Source organism: Neomonachus schauinslandi, chromosome 9 (genome assembly GCF_002201575.2).
Source record: "Neomonachus schauinslandi chromosome 9, ASM220157v2, whole genome shotgun sequence".
In the NCBI taxonomy this organism is placed as follows: domain Eukaryota; kingdom Metazoa; phylum Chordata; class Mammalia; order Carnivora; family Phocidae; genus Neomonachus; species Neomonachus schauinslandi.
The window spans coordinates 24,394,206-24,412,373 of NC_058411.1; the positions used below are offsets into that span (position 1 = coordinate 24,394,206).

Below are 18,168 nucleotides of genomic sequence, written 5' to 3' on the forward strand. Positions count from 1 at the left end.
CAAGTTCCCGGTCTCATGGAGTTTACATTCTAGTGGGAGGGCAGACAGAAAGCAAGTATACATCCTATTTCATAGACTCTTAAGTTGCCATGAACTGTAAGAGGTACTGTTATTTTATGAACTACCAAGAAAGGGAAAATGCCCAAGGTAGAGAGTCTAATAAGAGACACCCCCCCGCACACACACACCATGGGGCTAGGATACCAAAAGCCTAAACCTTCAGTAAAAAGATAAGAAAAAGTCCCTCCACACAGAAGGATTGCAAGGAACCTTTAATGTCTCCACCTTGGCACTGTGTAAGAGGTGGAAAAAATATCTCCCCTGAGAATATGAACCACGAGTTTGTAGATACCAGTTTGTGGTCTAAATTCACTCTGCCAGTGTGATCGAAACAAAACCCTCACACAGAACTTATTTCAGGTCATCTCAGTTGGAAGCCCTCGTGAGTACTGGCAGGAGCAAACGCAGATCTGGAGAAGGACTTCGTGTCAGTCCAGGCCCTAGGCAGTTGTAAGACACTACTAATTTTTAGGACATCCTCCATTTTGTTTGTATTAAAATCTGAAAACAAATCTACATCTTGAAATCAACAAAATATGGTACATAATATGTTGGGCAGTGGTGAGTGCAGTGAAGACGAGTGAACAGGGTAAGGGTGTAAAGACTGATGGGGCTAGGGTGGGGTGAGCGATTTCACCTACCGACCTCTGGGGAGCCTCTCTAGAAGTGACGGCTGAGCACAAGCCTAAAGGTAGGAAGCCCTCAGGTAACTGATGGAAGAATGTTAGGCTGAGGTGACAGCAGGTGCAAAACCCTTGAGTGGGAGAGGGCTTGAGGTGTTCGAGGATTCTCAGAGGTTCAAGAGGCCATTGTGACTGCAGCAGACAGGCAAAATGACATGACATCATTCTAGGGGATGAGGGTTCCATGTGACAGGCCTGGCGTAGATGCTGTGCATACCGGGAGTGAGACCCATCCCTGCCATCAGGCTCATCTTCTAATAGAGGAGACAGATCAGAATAAATGGTGTCAAGAAACAAAAGTGGACTGTAATTTCTGGGCCTAAGAGAATAAATAGGCTTATAGCCTAGACTAATTTACATTTTACACAGGATTACCCGAGCAAACACATAAAAATAACAGCATCCCACACCTCTGACTTTTATAGTGACTGCCTCTTGTTTGTTCTGAGGGAGGTTGGAGTGACTTGGATAGCCCAAAAGGTGGCTTTATTTTATCTGAAAAAGAGGTAATTTGTAAGCTAGGAGTGATTTTTCTTATGGTAAAAAAAGAAGAAAGAGAGAAAGAAGCTAATAAATACCAAAAGAAGTCCTCTGTTACCGCATGTTGTCTATAGTACTGTTTTCTTGTCATTTACTCAGCTTTCCTGGGGAAGCAATGCTTGAAAGCAGTGATTCTCAAACCTTTGCACAATTCAAAGTTATTGAGGACCCCAAAGAATTTTTTCTGTGGGTTGTATCTATCAATGTTTACTATATTAGAAATTAAAACTGAAAAATTAAAAAATAGTTGTTGATTAATTTAAAAATGAAAATAATGAATTCATGGCATGTTAATGTAAATAATATGTTTTTAATGGAAAGCAACTATTTTCCAAAGCAGAAATAATTTAGTGAGGAGACAGGTGTTGTAACTCTCTTTCATGTCTGGCTTCACAAAACAGATTCTCACATCTGCTTCTGTGTTCATTCTGTTGTGAGATCACATGTCATGTACTGGAAAACTCTAATGTAGACTCTTGAGAAGATGAAAATGAAAAAAGGCGATCATATTTTAGCATTATTACACAAAAGTCTTAAGAGCCCCAGCGGTCCCTCCATCATACTCTGATAACTTCTACTCTAAAGAATCCATGCCACCTGTTGTTGGCAACAGATTTCCAAGAGGCCTGGGGTATGGAGCTACCACCCTGGCTCCTCACTCACTTGCTGGTCTCTCCAGAAGCCAGGGGAGAGGAAAGAGAGCAGCAAGGATTCCCTTGCTTTCTTAAAAGTAACTGTATACAATAGAATATTATGCAGCCATCAAAAAAATGAAACCTTGCCATGTGCAAGGAGGTGGATGGAACTAGAGGGTATTATGCTAAGCAAAATAAGTCAATCAGAGAAAGACAATTATATGATCTCACTGGTATGAGGAATTTGAGAAACAAGACAGAGGATCTTAGGGGAAGGGAGGGAAAAATGAAACAAGACGAAACCAGAGAGAGAGACCAGCAATGAGAGACTCTTAATCTCGGGAAACAAACTGAGGGTTGCTGGAGTGGTGGGGGTGGGAGGGATGGGGTGGCTGGGTAATAGACATCGGGGAGGGTATGTGCTATGGTGAGCGCTGTGAATTGTGTAAGACTGATGAATCACAGATCTGTACCTCTGAAGCAAGTAATACATTATATATTAATTTTAAAAACAGTAACTATTCAAATGCTTGCGTTTTAAGTCATTGGGGTAATAGATTAGTGTGCTTAAAAAAGGGAAGAAAGCATTGACCTTTTATTACCCAGTGACCTGGGTGTGGTGTTGGGGATGGTATGAAGTGGAGACCCTGAGAGGCTGCTCCCGCGGTGACCAGGATGACCGGAGGGGGACTGCTTTGCAAATCCACGTGCACTGCCTTTGTTTTAGTGATGAATTTCTGGCTTAGGCGAGGCCTAAGGGGCAGTAGTCCTAAAGGCCAGAGGAAAGCAGAGGTTGGGAGGTGTCCCTTGAAGGATGTTCTGTTCCTAAGTTTCCCTAAGACGACTGTGCCTTTTAAAAGAGTCCTTGAATTGACATGCTCTCTTCCTCTGAGAGGCCACAGACGGTATCTCCGGCGAGCGAGGATGCCCCAGAAGATCTGCAGAAGACAGCTGGTGCGTTGGAGGCGCAGGCCTTGGTGGAACAGGAATTGCTGCCTGCAGACCAGGTCCAGGTCCTCAACAAGGTAGGGAGGACATTGGCGCCGTCTCTTCGGGAGGAGCAGTTGGTAGTACCAGAGTTTAGATGCATATGGATGGCTTGGAACTAGAAAGCACTGGGGCATCTAAGTTTTAATTATTTGGAGAATGGTCCTTTGTATGTATCACCCTCAGGGCCCATCACTGAACTGGCAACTCTTCCAAAAAATGAAATGTTGGAATGAATGCTCACGTGTTGTCTAAAATCCTCTGGATGTCAGGGGCCTTGATCCATGGGATTGTGTTTTAGCTTCAGTTTTCTTGTGGTATATCTATTCAGCATTTATGATCAAGTTTCCTTAGAAGTGGTATAGATAGATAGCAGCCTCCCTGCCATGGAGGATGGGTTGTTTGTATCATTATTAACACATCTATTATAATAACAAATGGTATTAGTGCCAATAAAGACAGTGTCAAACATTATAATTACATTTGCATAATGCTTTGTAGTTGACAAAGCATTTTTATCCACAATACTTCATTTACTCCTGAGAACACACCTGTGAGGCAGGTACCATTATGTTCCCATTTTACAGATGGGGAACCTGAAGGGAAGACCTATCAGTGATTTTACTAATGCTGCGCTGCTAATATGTTGCAAACTAAATCCTTTGTTTAGCCTTCTGGAAAAGGAAAGACTCCCTTAAGTGGGTTAGCCAAAGTCTCATTTACCTCATTAAGCAATGCAGGTAAAGGACTTACTCTCCAGAAAGAGATATTATGAGAATATAGCCTGGGAGTAATTCAACATTTCTTTCTTTCTTTCTCGTAAATCTCACTGGTGTGCTGTCCCATGTGGGCAGTGGGTATACATGTCATGAGTTGCCTGCCGACTGCTTGGAGAAGGAGCAGGAAATTATGGCATAAAAGCAAGAAACAGGAACACTGATCCGAGTGGCCTGACGTGAAATGCACAAGAGAGAGATTGAAGCCTCCCGCTATGGGCTAGCGAAGGCTTTGAGTTTCAAGTGATGCTTGTATTCTCCATGCAGGTTAGATGTCTGGCAGCAAATATACTGTTAAATACGTCGAAACAGGTGAAATGGCAATTATATACAGAACACTGTTAGTGGATGTGACAGCCGGTGGCATGGGACAGCCCGGGTGTGCCACGGAAGAGCCAGAGACAGGGAGAATATAAGACAGAGCCTCTGTCTTCAGTGCTCTGGTGACTCGGTGGACAGGGCTCAGGAGGTACCCTGTGAGTGGGAATTGTAGCAGGAGGCTGTGTAGCAGAAGGGGAGTCAGGCTAAACCCTGGAGACAAAGTGCTGCCACGAGAGGGGCCACTGGAAGGTGCTGTGCCGCCTGAGGCCAGATCAAGGCGCGGCAGAAACGCTGTTGGTGCAGAAGTCAGTAGCGAGCATGGAGGGTGTTCACAGACAAAGATTTTATGAAGGGTCTGGAGTGGGAGAGTGGCAAAAGGGAGGAGGGCACGTGGCCGGCAGGCTTCAAGCTGGGAGGGTGGAGGCAATAGGGCAGGGGTGGCCGGCGCCTTCGGGAAGGAGGCGGATTGGAATCTGTACCTCTAGTAAGCGCTCTAATCAGAGTTCTGTTGTGCAGATGGCCAAGCACCACGTTCCACAAAGGTCTGGGGACATCGTTATGATCCAGTCTGAGCACACAGGAGCTATAGATATCCTTTCAGCTGATTTGGAATCTGCAGATCTCCTGGGGGATCATAGGAAAGGTGAGACCTCTGGGGGTATGGAAGGTGATTTCTTTGTTCCCAATGGGTGCTTAAAGAACGGCAGGCAGGGGGCGCCTGGGTGGCTCAGTTGGTTGTGCGTCTGCCTTTGGCTCAGGTCATGATCCCCGGGTCCTGGGATGGAGCCCTGTGTCAGGCTCCCTGCTCAGTGGGCAGCCTGCTTCTCCCTCTGCCTCTGCCCTGCGCCCCCCGGCTTGTGTGCTCTCTCTTTCTCTCTCAAATAAATAAAATCTTAAAAAAAAAAAGGCAGGCCAACTGATGGAAGGAAAGTGAGAAGGTAACTTGTGAAAGGCAATCAAAGAAGCCAGGAAGTCGAAGGAAGGTCTTTGACTGTGACACCCTCCCTAAACCAAGTGCCAGGTGTCTTTGCATTTCCTCTTGGTTTCTCAGTAGTGAGCTGCCTGTCCTTTCAGTGTCCCCGCCTCTGATGGCTCCTCCGTGCATCTGGACCTTTGCCAAGATGAAGGAATTCAAAAGCAAGCTGGGCAAAGAGAAGAACAGCCGTCTGGTGGTGAAGCGGGGTGAGGTGGTGACCATCCGGGTACCTACCCATCCAGAGGGGAAGCGTGTTTGCTGGGAATTTGCGACTGACGACTATGACATTGGCTTTGGAGTTTATTTTGACTGGACCCCTGTAACCAGCACTGACATAACTGTGCAGGTCAGTGATTCCAGTGAGGATGAGGATGAAGACGAGGAAGAGGAGGAAGAGATTGAAGGTAAATTTAATTTTAACATAATTTGCAAATTGTTTTTTCTGGCTCAACCCAATTTCTAGTGACCACTTCCTGTGTTATACCAGTCCTTCTCTTCCTTAGAATGCAAGTGAGGGATCCCTTTCAGCATTGTAAGCTAAATTGAGTGAAGCAGGCCAAAGTTAGACCCTCAAAGAACATTCTGGTGGGGATGGTATTGGTGCCTTGGTGGAAAGCTTCTTTTGCTTTTTAATCAGTACCTAGCTATTTCCCCAGCATCTCCTTGGGGACAGGGATGGGGCGGGCAGGGAAAGGGGTGGGTCAGTGCTGCAGTATATAGATCATGTATAAACCTGAGATTATTTTGTATTTCCCTCATAGTTTGGGATATTTACCATTTTTAGTCTGGAACCATACCGGATGATTACACTTTGTTAACTGTGCTCCCCTTCAAACTGTCACAGTTGGCCGACTACTGTTTACTTCTTTCTTCATGCCCAGAGCTGTTTTCTTTTTCTTTTCTTTTTTAAAGATTTTATTTATTTACTTGACAGAGAGAGAGCGAGAGAGGGGAACACAAGCAGGGGGAGTGGGAGAGGGAGAAGCAGGCTTCCTGCTGAGCAGGGAGCCTCATGTGGGGCTCGATCCCAGGACCCCGGGATCATGACCTGAGCCGAAGGCAGACGCTTAACCCACTGAGCCACCCAGGCGCCCAGAGCTGTTTTCTTTTTAAAGCTCTTTTTTTTAAGAGTTTATTTATTTATTAGAGAGAGAGCATGAGCTGGGGGAGGGGCAGAGGGAGAAGGAGAAGCAGGCTCCCTGTTGAACAGGGAGCCCCGACACAAGGTTTGATCCCAGGACCCAGAGATTATGACCTGAGCTGAAGGCAGACACTCAACTGACTGAGCCACTCAGGTACTCCCAGTTTTTTTTAATTAAAAAAAATTTTATTGAGATATAGTTGACATATAACATATTAGTTTGACGTGTACAATATAATGATTTAATATTTGTATATATTGCAAAATATGCCCAGAGCACAGCACATGCCCAGAGTAGTTTTAAAAGTTGTTTCTATGCTCCATTCCAGTTATTTGTAGTGCCTACTCAGGATGACCCCGAGTTTTTTTTTTGTTTTTGTTTTGTTTTGTAATATCAAGAGTAGGTCCTAATTAAGTTACAAGCATCTTGATTTTTCTATATAATCTTAAAATCAGGCCCTTGCTTCTTTGTGGAAGAGCAAGTCTACAGGGAAATCTTCAGGTATTTAGGCAGGAGGAGAACCTCATGTCTTAATTTGCTATTCTGCAGGTGGCCAAGTAGAAGTTCTAGGTCACTCTGTATAGCGTGTTTGTATTTCCTACCTCTGTTAGCTATTTCTTTTTCCTGCTGAATGAAAAGATGTCAGAATCTTCCCTTTTAAATATCTTTTCTTAGGGTGCCTGGGTGGCTTAATTGGTTAAGTGTCAGACTCTTGATTTCGGCTCAGGTCATGATCTCAGGGTCCATAGTCAGCGGGGAGTCTGCTTGGGATTTTTTCCCTCCCTCTCCCTCCCCCTCTGCTCCTCCCCACTGCTCACACTCTCTCCCTCTCTCTCTGAAATAAATAAATAAATAAATGAAATCTTTAAAAAATAAAGTAGGGGTGCCTGGGTGGCTCAGTCTACTGGTTAAGTGTCTGCCCTGGGGTCCTGGGATTGAGCCCCACATCAGGCTTCCTGCTCAGCAGGGAGTCTGCTTCTGCCCCCCGCCCTTTGTGTGCTCTCTCTCCTTCTGCTTTCTCTCTCTCTCTTTCAAATAAATAAATTTAAAAACAAATCTAAAATAAATAATAAAATAACGATCTTTTCTCCCCCTTGGAAATGTCCAGACACTTCTGGAACTAGGTAAGTGTAACTAAGGCTAAGTCACTGTTTCTCAGTGGAGACTTTACCGGCCTTTGGGGTGGAATGCTTCTTTGCTGGGCAGGTACTATCCTGATGTTAAGTGCTCCTGGACACTTGGGCACCAAATGCCAATATCACCCACTAGTTGCTGTGATGGTCAAAAGGCCAGCAGACATTTCCAAGCTCCTGTAGGAGGGCAAGAGCATCTCCTTGGCTAAAAGCCCCTAGGTCACCTGGTCCATTCTTTTACCCTGAGGTCGGACTTATTCTTTCTCTGAAGTCCTATCCAAACAGCGTGCCATTTTGCTCACACAGACCCTGTCCCAGTTGGTGATGTAGAGAGAGGCTCCCGGAGCTCCCTGCGAGGTCGTTATGGGGAGGTCATGCCTGTGTACCGGCGGGACAGCCACCGAGACGTGCAGGCTGGCAGCCACGACTACCCCGGTGAGGGCATCTACCTGCTCAAGTTTGACAACTCCTACTCCCTGCTCCGCAACAAGACTCTCTACTTCCACATCTACTACACTAGCTGAAGGCCCGCGGGGACAGAAGGCGGGCGGGCGCTCGCTGGCTGGGGCAGGCTGCCGGCTGGCGTCTCTTGTTCTGGATAGGCAAGAGCTAAAAGTTGAGCGTGAGGCTCCTGATGCTCACGTCCTGCCTGGCATGCCTGACTGTTGACCCCACATAGCTTTTCCCCCTCCTTGGCTTCCGCAGGTGGTGGTGTAGTGCCCCTGTCTGTGGTCCCTGACTCACACTCCTCTCGCGTCAGACTCCAGCCAAAGTCCCTCTGAAGGAGCCCGTCAGGCAAAAGCCTAGAGGAAGGTTGGGTGTTAAATTGTAAAATTAGGTCTGTTTGGGTCCAAGGGATTATTGCAGTTGCTGCTCTCTCCTCTCGCCGAGCCTTTATTGCAGATGTGTTCAGCGGTACCCACTCTTCACCTTTTGAAAGTGCTGGAGGAGGAAAGCGCGTTGTCCGTGAAGGAGCCCAGCCTCTTGGATGGAGAAAGCTCTGTCCAGCCTCTCACCACTGCCATCTTCCCGCCTGCTGGTTCTTCGTGGTCTGTAGTGCAGGCCGGGAGCCCTCACTGCCTTTGGAGGGGTGGCAGTAGTCCCGATTGTTCGACTCTGCCTCTTGCCCTCCTCTTGCCTTTCCCCACATCTGTGTCTGGGCCCTTACAGCAAGAACGTCCATGCTGTCTAAAGTGGTGATCACGTAGTCTACCGTCTGGGGGGATAAGCGCCTCCATCACTTCCTGCTTCAGGAGGTCGCAGCCCGTAGCCAGGGTGCTGGTGGGTGCAGTGGAAAGGGTGGGAAGTAGGTACTGGATTGATCTCAGCATATCTTTGACAGTCAAGTGTTACTGCAGTACTTCTTTTGTATAATCAAAGAAGAAGGGGTATAATCTGAGCGAGAAGCTTAAAAAAATACAACACTCCCGATTCCCCACCACTCTTTTCTATCTTCAGGGTAGGAGTGTTATGTAGAAATTTGGCTTCAGAACCAATCAGATTTCCAGAGTTTCTGGATTTAGATTTCTTGCATTGAGAGCTTAAAGCTTTTGGAGTTCAAAGTTCCTTAGAAAAGGAAATGAAGCTTCACTGTGGCTGCTGATTGGAGCTGTTCTTTAGGAGGCCAAAGCCGGCATTTCCCCCTGACTGCCTTTCCCACTGTATTAGCCCTGAGGCCCGGAGTGCCAGGGATGGGGGGCTATAATCGGTGGTCGCCAGAGCAGCAGGCCAGGGCCTCGGGCAGAGCAGGGACCACTGTGGTTGTCTGTGCCTCCTTGTTTCTTATTCCCTGTGTTGAGTCTGTTACTGCCTTAGAATTTTGAAGAATAATTCGATTTATTTATTACTTTATTTATTTTTGTAGCACATTTCATTTTGCCCTTGAAACAGCTTCCATCTGTTTCTTAGAAGGCTTCTGTCTGCTCTGAGCCATTAAGACCACCTCTCCTGCGGAGTCAGATGACGACGATTTTAGGAAAAGTTGGGAAGTGACAATGTTCCCTTCATGGGTCAGTCCTGGGATGCTTTGGGGAGGAATCTGCCCTTCTGAGACGGATGATCTTACCCCAGCACTCTTTGTGGCGAATTCTAGGCTGTGAGGGACCCGGCCCAGTCGCCCAGGATGGAGTACGGAGGAACTGACTTCCCGATCAGGGATATGATATGATCCCGGGATTTCAGAGTCCTACTCTGAGGAGTCATCTTCTTCATGACGGTTCCTTTGGCTCATTCCTTCCTTGTCCAGGTGTCTCACGCCAAGCTTCTCCCCGCTACAGGGGCAGGAACTCGAAGACCAGGGCCCCTCACGGTAGTTCTGTACCATCGCTGTCCCAGAGCAAAGGGCCAGACAGCCTGCATTTTCTGTTCCCCTGGGAGCAGAGCCCCAAGTAGGATAGTATGCTGTGGACTGAGCCGCATCTTACCTCCATTATTCTATATTTCAGTGCATTTTGTAGAGGATTACACTGGCCAAAATGCATCTACCTTGTAAGAAATTAGAAATTATTCTAGTGACTGTCTGGACTGCGACAAGCAAACTCACTGTGCATGATGTCATCATCAGATAAGCTGAGTGAGCACTCTTTCGGCACCGAAGTTGAATCATGCCTTAGCTAAGTGAGGATAATCCTTATAAGATAATTTTCTACTGAGCTGTTCTCTAGTCAGCTCAAGCCTTGTTTATTGTTCCTGTTTATTATTAACTTCTGACTTTCTCTTAAAAGGGAACTGTCAGGCCCTAGCAAGCTCCCTGGGACAACACTCTTTGTTTATTTTTGCCATGAGATGCTCTGTACTTATTTTCTTTGGCATCCTGATTCTGGTGCATTGGGGAAGTCAAAGGGGCCTATTCCCGTCACCTCTGTGTGCCTCTTACTGTCTGGGCACTTTTGAAGTCCTGGACGTGGTTACATTTCATCCTGCACTGGCGTGTCTTTGTCCCATTAGCACAAAATGGCTAAAAGAAGATATTGTCAATATCTGATTCATTCCCTCTTCTCCTATTAAATTTCTGAAATCATCACACTTGAGGGACCAAATATTACTTGTGGAAGCACACGTAATTAGTGAGAAGTTCACAGCCCAGCAAATCCTCAGAGGTAGTCCCTTCCTTAATCTCTCCCTATCCAAGTGTATAGAACCAAACAATGAAATCAAAATCATCTGTCTCACCCTGTTCTCCAGAGCACAAATAAATACTAACCAACAGTCAAGAGAGAGTGCTTTGTAGTGGGAGAGAGATTGAAATTCTCTACACAGAGCGGCTGGCTTCTTAAAGTTCTTCAGTTTGTTTAGCTTCGCCACTGTGTTGGGGCTTTTAGAAAGGAAGACTATTTAAAGTGTTAATTTTTTCTAACATTTTATCATGAAAAATGTCCAGCAAACAGAGAACCTAAAAGAAGTAGATAGTAAACACCCTTAGGTATACCCACCACATAGGTTTTAAAATTATAAATTGCTAATTAAAACAAAGATGATTCTCCCATTCTGTTCCTTTTGACAAGTGTCCAATTAAAATGTGTTCCCTGCACAGACATCAGCTCTCCTGTGTCACAGGGCCCCTGGTTTTTTAGCAGATTTGTGTCCTTCAGCATGAGTTACTTGGGAGGTGGTCCTCCCTCATTTAAAAAAAAAAAAAAAATGTTTCTAGATCTCTAGCTTTCAAAAACTCATGCTGTATTTCCCCTTCCCTCAGGCCAGAGCTGCACTCTTCTCATCTCTGACTGGCACGGTGGAGGGTGGGGAACCATGAGGCTGCACTGGAAGGACTTCAATCTGTTGCTTTACAACAGGGCCTCAGGCCTCTGGAGTTAAAACTCATCCTCAGACAATGAATAGCTTGATAATGGAAGTAGGTAACAACTTGAAATAAGGCCATTCTTCTTCTTCTTTTTTAATAATTCATGCACTTTAAAAAGATTTTTATTATTTAAGAAAGGAAATTTCAGACTTTTTAGAAGTACATATTGCCCCTTATATGTATATGAAAGTGTTAAATCTGAGAGTTCTCTGTCTTATATTAACCAGTGGGATTAGATATTATTGTAAAACCAGTTATAGAAAATATCTGAGTTTAGATTTTTTTTTTTTAAAGATTTTATTTATTTGACACAGAGACAGCAAGAGAGGGAACACAAGCAGGGGGAGGGGGAGTGGGAGGAGCAGGGAGCCCGATGCGGGGCCCCGATCCCAGGACCCTGGGATCATGACCTGAGCCGAAGGCAGACACTCAATGACTGAGCCACCCAGGCGCCCCTGAGTTTAGATGTTTTTGATGAGCCCTACCCAGTTCCTCTTTGAAAGAATTGGGTGAAACCCAAATCCTAAAGTCTGTGTCTTTATATTTATTTTTTAAGACCATTTTTCTGTAAAAAGCTGCCTTTTAACCCCAAAGTATGTCATTCTAAGGTATGGAGTTGAGTGACCCTACTATTTACATAAAGGACTGTTGTTTTAGTGGAGGGTGAGAGAGGGGCAGGAATGAAATAGTTTGTGCAGTTTGAGGACTGCCTTTTAAAAGTGATAGTAAGGAAAAAAAAAAACAGAATAAAATGAGGGGAAGAGAGATAAGCTGTCAAATGTGTCCCGGAATTTTGCTCATATCCCAATTTTGTTTAGTTCTTTGGTCTGTATTTCATTAGTTGGAATTCTTCTTTAAGCCAGAAGCCTTGCTGGTTCTCATTGTGCTTCTTGGAGAAACCCAACCCCCTTTGCTGTCTCTTCCAAAAGGAGCGATTTCAGGAATCTTTTTGAGTAGGTCTCCTCTACTAAGTGTAATCCCCTGACCCGAGGCTGCATTTCACCTCTGTATTCTGGGGCTTAGAGTCTAGTGCTGTGCAAAAGGGTGGTCAGGCTAGCACGAGGCTGGGAGGGGGTGCAGCTGTGGCCCTGAAGCCCCAGTTGGTTTTGACTGGGGCCAAGAAAGGGATGAAATCAGTTAATTTTTACCAAAATCACAGAAGGACCTCAGGCCGCAAGCTGTGCCCCTCTAGGCTGACCTCCCTGTGAGGTGTAGGACTCACCATCTTCTGTCATCTTTGTGGGATGGTCATACACACAGCAGTAAATGGAATAGTTTGTTCTCCCTTTTAAGAGTTTCCATTTAGAATTTCTCCTGAGCCTAAAGAGTCCACATCAACCTCTTTTAGTCTCTTTCCACCTGGCTAAAAGTGTAGAATTCCTGGAAACCTGAATTTGCTGGAAAAGGGAAGAGCACCATCCCTATAGAATCTCAGTGGTTGAAAAGAGTTGGAAGGTGAGTTTCTGTCTGAAGGAAGGTCATTTCTTTTATTGTGAGCGGTAGCACTTTCGGGGATTTATGCTCTTTAGAGAGCAAGTCGTTGTATTCATTGTCTGTTGGATTGTGCTTAGGGAGCCATGATGCATGATTCTTTGGGAAGTAAGTAGGGAATGGGTGTCTAAAACCAGTCACAAGCCGGGTGCAACCCTGTCTGTGGTGAGTATCTTTATGGCCAAAGTCCCAGTCTTCGTGCACACGGAATCCTGTCCCTGGGCCCTCATTCCCATACAACTGAGAGATAAAGAGGGACTAGGCTCCCTCCCATTTCTCTCTGATGTCTTGATTATTTACCATATTGTTTAGCATTGGCAGCATGGTATCTAAGGCCTCTTTACCTGATTAATCAGAATTAAATAACAGTGTTTATTGAGAGGATAAGGCAATCAGCTTCGGTTGGAAGTAGGACTGGGGAGGGATTGTGACCTATAGTCCCATATTGGGATAGCTGGGTGACTTATGTAGGACTGTCCAGTCATCAGTTGGAACTCTTGTGAACCTTACCAAGTGAATTAAGAGGATATGTCAGTGAGATACTGATGAAGACAGCAAATTATTATGAGTTGAGTAGTAAATAGAGCAAGCCCTCCATCTATGGGAACGATAGTCTCTCACAGGCTGTAAAGGCAATTATAATGTGAGTTTGCAGCTCCTCAGTGTTCTCAGAAGTAGAAGAACCACCTGGAAGTTGGTTCTTGGTGGCCGCTTTCTGGGAAAAGGGGAGGCACCCCCCCAAAATGCTTTGGCTCAGTGGGTACCTGGTCATGGTCAGTGTCACCCCTTTGCTCTGTCTAACCCATCCAGCACCTGTGAGCACTCCTTTGACATCTACCCAGTTACTAGATTCTGAGGGTAGGATCTGGGACTCACACCAAAGGGTGTAAGAAACTTTGCTAAGTATCGTGTGGCCAGATTTCAGAAATCACCGCTCCCTCTGAAGTGTTGCATTACCCCTGCCTGAACCAGAAGGCCACACAAAGCCCCTGCTGTTTGAATCTCTTGTCATTAAGCTGAGAAAACCCAGATGCCCAAAGCCTTGTGATGGGGTTCATTTACAAATAGTCATTCCCTCAAAAACTAAGTCCAAAAGTAAGTAAGATGCTGGCTTTGAAATTATTTGTGGTCCTGGTCACTGGTTTGAACCCATGATCTGATTACCATTATATGAACTTTGATTTCTTTTAGGCCCCAGGCATGTGGACCAGAGTTAATTTCATGGCTCTTCTTTACCCTGAGACTTGAGGAGAAGGTGTCCCAGAAATCTAGATATACAGGCTTTATTAAATTCCATAGTTTTCTGTCCTTTTAAGTACTTATCTAAGGGTCAAATAATATATGTGAAATGACTTTCAGGGGACAAAGTGCGTTTTCTAAAAGTTCTGATATAGGGTCATGAACAAGTCTAGAGTTTAGGTTTGGAATATTCTAGCATATAGGGTTCCAGAAGAGCCCTTAGCTAACAGTCAGCTTTAGGAGTTCTCTTCCTGAACTCACTTCTTCACTCAGGTTTGATATCTCTCCGTCTAAAACGTTCCTTGTTGTTGTTGTTGTTGATTTTTAGGTTTAGGCCAAGTATCGTGTGGAAAACATTATCTTAATTCCTTCTCTCATGTCCTAATTAGTACATTTCACTAAGAAATTCCATATTAAAAACTCTACTGACATCCATATCTGAGATTATTATCCCAAGGGTGAAGTTGTTTTTATTTAATCAAGTTGAATTATTTCCATTTAGCCATGTTCAAGAGCAAGTAAAGTCTAGAGAAAGCAATCCTGTAACCCATCACTCTGGCATACCCATTTTCCCTTAGTGATGGGAAGCGTTTTGAGATTCTCAGAAGAAAGTTGCTTTGTAATGTAATGAAAGTGATGGATTATGAGAAAGCCAGACTTTGGGTAAGGATACTTGGAATAGAGGGAGATGCTTGCAGATTTCCTAAACTACTTCATGCCATTTAGCTTATATTTCTGAAAGGCCTGCTTTGCTGCCATGCACTGAGATCTATCAGTTGATTGAAAGATGATTATGCTTTCTTGGCAAATATCTAAGCAATTGGCAACCACAAAGGCATTCTTTCCTTATTGTTCTCTATCATGCATTGGCGCTGATGTTACAGAAAGGGATTTGGAAGGGAAACCGTCTCACCGTCTTTTCTTTAAAGTACAGAAATAGCCCAACAAGTCATTTATTGCAGTCGTCTTGTGTTACGTGTCCCCTGAGAAATGCTGTCAACATTTCCTATGATTTCTAAGAGCTCTGTACCAAATTGTCATTCAATCATTTTGTCCTGCTGAGTGGTTTTTCCTTTAAAATACCTTCTCCTACCGCCCTGTGGTGTGTGTGATTGTGTTGCTCTGATACCCGGATGATTCCTGAGCTATGGCTCTTGAAATAGCTCAGTTCTTGTGTTTTTCTCTTATGTAAGTTTTGTGATGCTTTTGTGCATTTCTTTGTCTTCTCTTCCAGGTTTTGAAATCTGTCCTAAATAAACTTTTTCACTATGCACCTGAAATGTGAGTTCTATCTTAATGAACCTGATTTACATTTTATATTTTTTATTCATCTCTGCATTCCTCCTAGCAGAAAGGTATGCTGTCAATCTATGTGAATTATTCTGTAATCTATTGATTATAAAAATTGAAGAAAAATTAACAAGAAAAAAATTGAGACAGATTAATGACAGATCTTTCAACTGTGTTTAAATTCATGGCAGAGTATTAAGAACTGGGAACTGGGTTTGGCCCAAGGGCAGAAAAAGTGGGTTTAGAGCGATGATCACTAAATAGAACATTATAGAGTTTAATCAGTATCTAGTTTCCAGTGATGTTCATTTTCCAATGAACTTCCTGTGTTCAAATTTGGAACTGGTACAGTGGACACCAGGGTAATCATGTACACAGTCTGGGTGATATTAATTCAGTATATTTCCATTTCAAAAATGACACCCTAAGATGTCTTAGACATATCTTAAAATGATGCCTGTGCACATCGCTGGCATTTATTACAAAATGAGAAAGACTCCTAATCTGAGCAGGAAGGGTACCATTAAAATCTTTTCTTCAGATATCTGTGGTTCTACAACAAGCCTGTTGGATCTTTCTCTGCCTTCCTTTGCAACGTAGTTTAGAGGCTGTTGTATAAAGGAGGAAGGGGTTGGAAGTAATTGTGAATTAAATAAATATAATCTGCCCACCAAACTACAGCACAACCAGTAAAGAGCCCAGGCAGACTACATGGAGCTAGGGGTCTTTAATGAGTTATGTTTGGGTATGCTGAATGTAGTATGTCACCGCTAACACTTAACATATTGAAAGTCACTTTATTTATTTATTTTTAAAGAATTTAAGTACCCTCAAGGCACCTGGGTGGCTCAGTCATTAAGCGTCTGCCTTCGGCTCGGGTCATGATCCCAGGGTGCTGGGATTGAGTCCTGCGTCGGGCTCCCTGCTCCGCGGGAAGCCTGCTTCTCCCTCTCCCTCTTCCCCGCTTGTGTTCCCTCTCTCGCTATATCTCTCTCTGTCAAATAAATAAATAAAATCTTAAAAAAAAAAAAAAGAATTTCTCTGCATCCAATGTGGGGCTTGAACTCACAACCCCAAGATCAAGAGTTGCACGCTCCACTGACTGAGCCAGCCAGGTGCCCCATATTGAAAGTTATTTTTTAACTTTTAAAGGTACTACTCTCAGGGCGCCTGGGTGGCTCAGTTGGTTAAGTGTCCAACTCTTGATTTTGGCTCAGGTCATGATCTCAGGGTCGTGAGCATGAGTCCTGCTTCAGGCTCCATGCTGGGCCCAGAGGCTGTTTGAGATTCTCTGCCTCTCCCTTTCCCTCTGCCCCTCCCCCTGTTCTCTCTCTCTCTCAATTAAATAAAATCTTAAAAAAAAAAAAAAAAAAAAGAAGGGCACTCCTGTCATTTTATTGACCCTGACATAGCTCGGGATTACATTCAGTCTGATGTGCTTTAACCTACGAGGTTCTGGCTAAACTCAACAGCCATGTTAGTTCACATATTCTCCCAAAGTGGAATGATGCCTGCTGGTGACTTTGGAATCAAGAACTAAATAAGTTATGTTTAAAAGTTAGGAGGAGCCGATACAATGAGTCGTTATGAGTATGTGTATCCACTGGCATGTTCAGTAAGCTTACTACTTTCCTTAATGGATATGTAATTTTTTAAGATTTTATTTATTCATTTGAGACACACAGATAGAGCATGAGAAGGGGGAGGGGCAGAGGGAGAGGGAGAAGCAGGCTCCCCGCTGAGCAGGGAGCCTGACATGGGGCTCGATCCCAGGACCCCGAGATCATGACCTGAGCGGAAAGCAGACGCTCAACCATCTGAGCCACCCAGGCGCCCCGAATGGATATGTATTTTGCTTTGGAACAAAATCCCGTATGTTTTGCTTTGTCCTCAAGTATTTCCTGGCAGCTTCTCTTTGCTGTTTTCATCCTTCTAAAGTATTTGCCAGGACTTCCTACCTCTATAGCGGTGAAAGACCCTTTGCACCTAATTAGCAGTATCAGGCCACTGCAGCATCTGCCTGTCACCCCTGTGGCCACTCCCCCCGTGGCTGCAGATCAGGTCTCCCTGTGGCCTCCGACATCCAGAGTCAGGGATCTGACAACAGGTGGGAATGAAGGACTTGACTCTTACCGCCCACTCAGCCTGTAGAGAGAAGCCCCTACTGGAAAATGTCCCCGAAATAGGTGATGGTTTTGAACTGAGAGATACCTCTGACCCCTGAAAACAGGAACTTAGTTGCAGACGTAAGGAAGTCACAGAAGAGGTAGTTTTCAAAGCCCTTTAGAGAAGCCTAATTATTGCTAAGCCTCGGAGCCATTCGGTCTGACCAGTTTCAGCACTTAGGGAAATATTTGGTCCTTTGTGATCTTCTAGGGCCCCCAAAGAGGAGAGACATTCCGGGGGGGGGGGGCGCCAGCCATGGCTGTACAGGGATGGGTTTCTATCTAACAAGCGCTTAAGGAGCAAGGCTAGTCCCCTTGAATGGCACGGGGGGGGAACGGGGGGGTCGGGAGTGCAGCCCTAGAGGTGCTCGAGGGAACTCTGCTCTCATGCAGGGAAGATGGTTTCGAAATGCGTTCTCTTACTCCCTAGAGCGCAGCTGAGTTCCTCTAGGAATAAAGGGGGTTCTCCTGTCTCCCATGTATCCAGCCATAGGTCCCTAGAGGAGGGTTCCCAATGCGGACGGCTGAAGCTAGCAAAGTCTTGGGTCTCCACACCCCTCAAGAGCAGGTCAGCTAAGCATGCTGGTGACCCGGACTCCATGGAGGGCCCAGGGCTGGAACACAGAGTGACAGCCTCACTCTGACTCAAAACTGCAAGCCCCCAAATCAGACCACTCTCCTTTCTCATAAACTCTGGTCCTCTGCGCATCCAACGCCCCTCTCCACACACTCCTTTTCCACCCCTCAGTTTACCCTGAGCTGGTGGCTCCCCGGGCCTGCCTTGCAGCCCCCCAGTTCCATCACTTCCTCACAGGCCTGGTCCGCCAAAGGCCGCGGGAGACACCCAGAGTCGTCGTAGGCCCTGGGGAGCCCAGGCACTCTTCCTCAGGTCTGGGTGAAGAAGGTGGCAAGAATGGTCCCCAGCCCTGGT

General features: G+C 45.3%; 1 protein-coding gene across 1 annotated transcript in view; it reads left to right on the forward strand.

Moving 5' to 3' along the window:
* TMED8 (transmembrane p24 trafficking protein family member 8) overlaps positions 1-7,777 on the forward strand; it is a 35,341-nt gene extending 27,564 nt beyond the window's left edge. The window contains exons 3-6 of the mRNA XM_021679911.1: positions 2,814-2,943; positions 4,519-4,645; positions 5,077-5,382; positions 7,560-7,777. Coding sequence (XP_021535586.1) covers positions 2,814-2,943; positions 4,519-4,645; positions 5,077-5,382; positions 7,560-7,777 — 781 coding nt within the window. The remainder of the gene's footprint in view (positions 1-2,813; positions 2,944-4,518; positions 4,646-5,076; positions 5,383-7,559) is intronic.
* Positions 7,778-18,168: the final 10,391 nt, after the last annotated feature.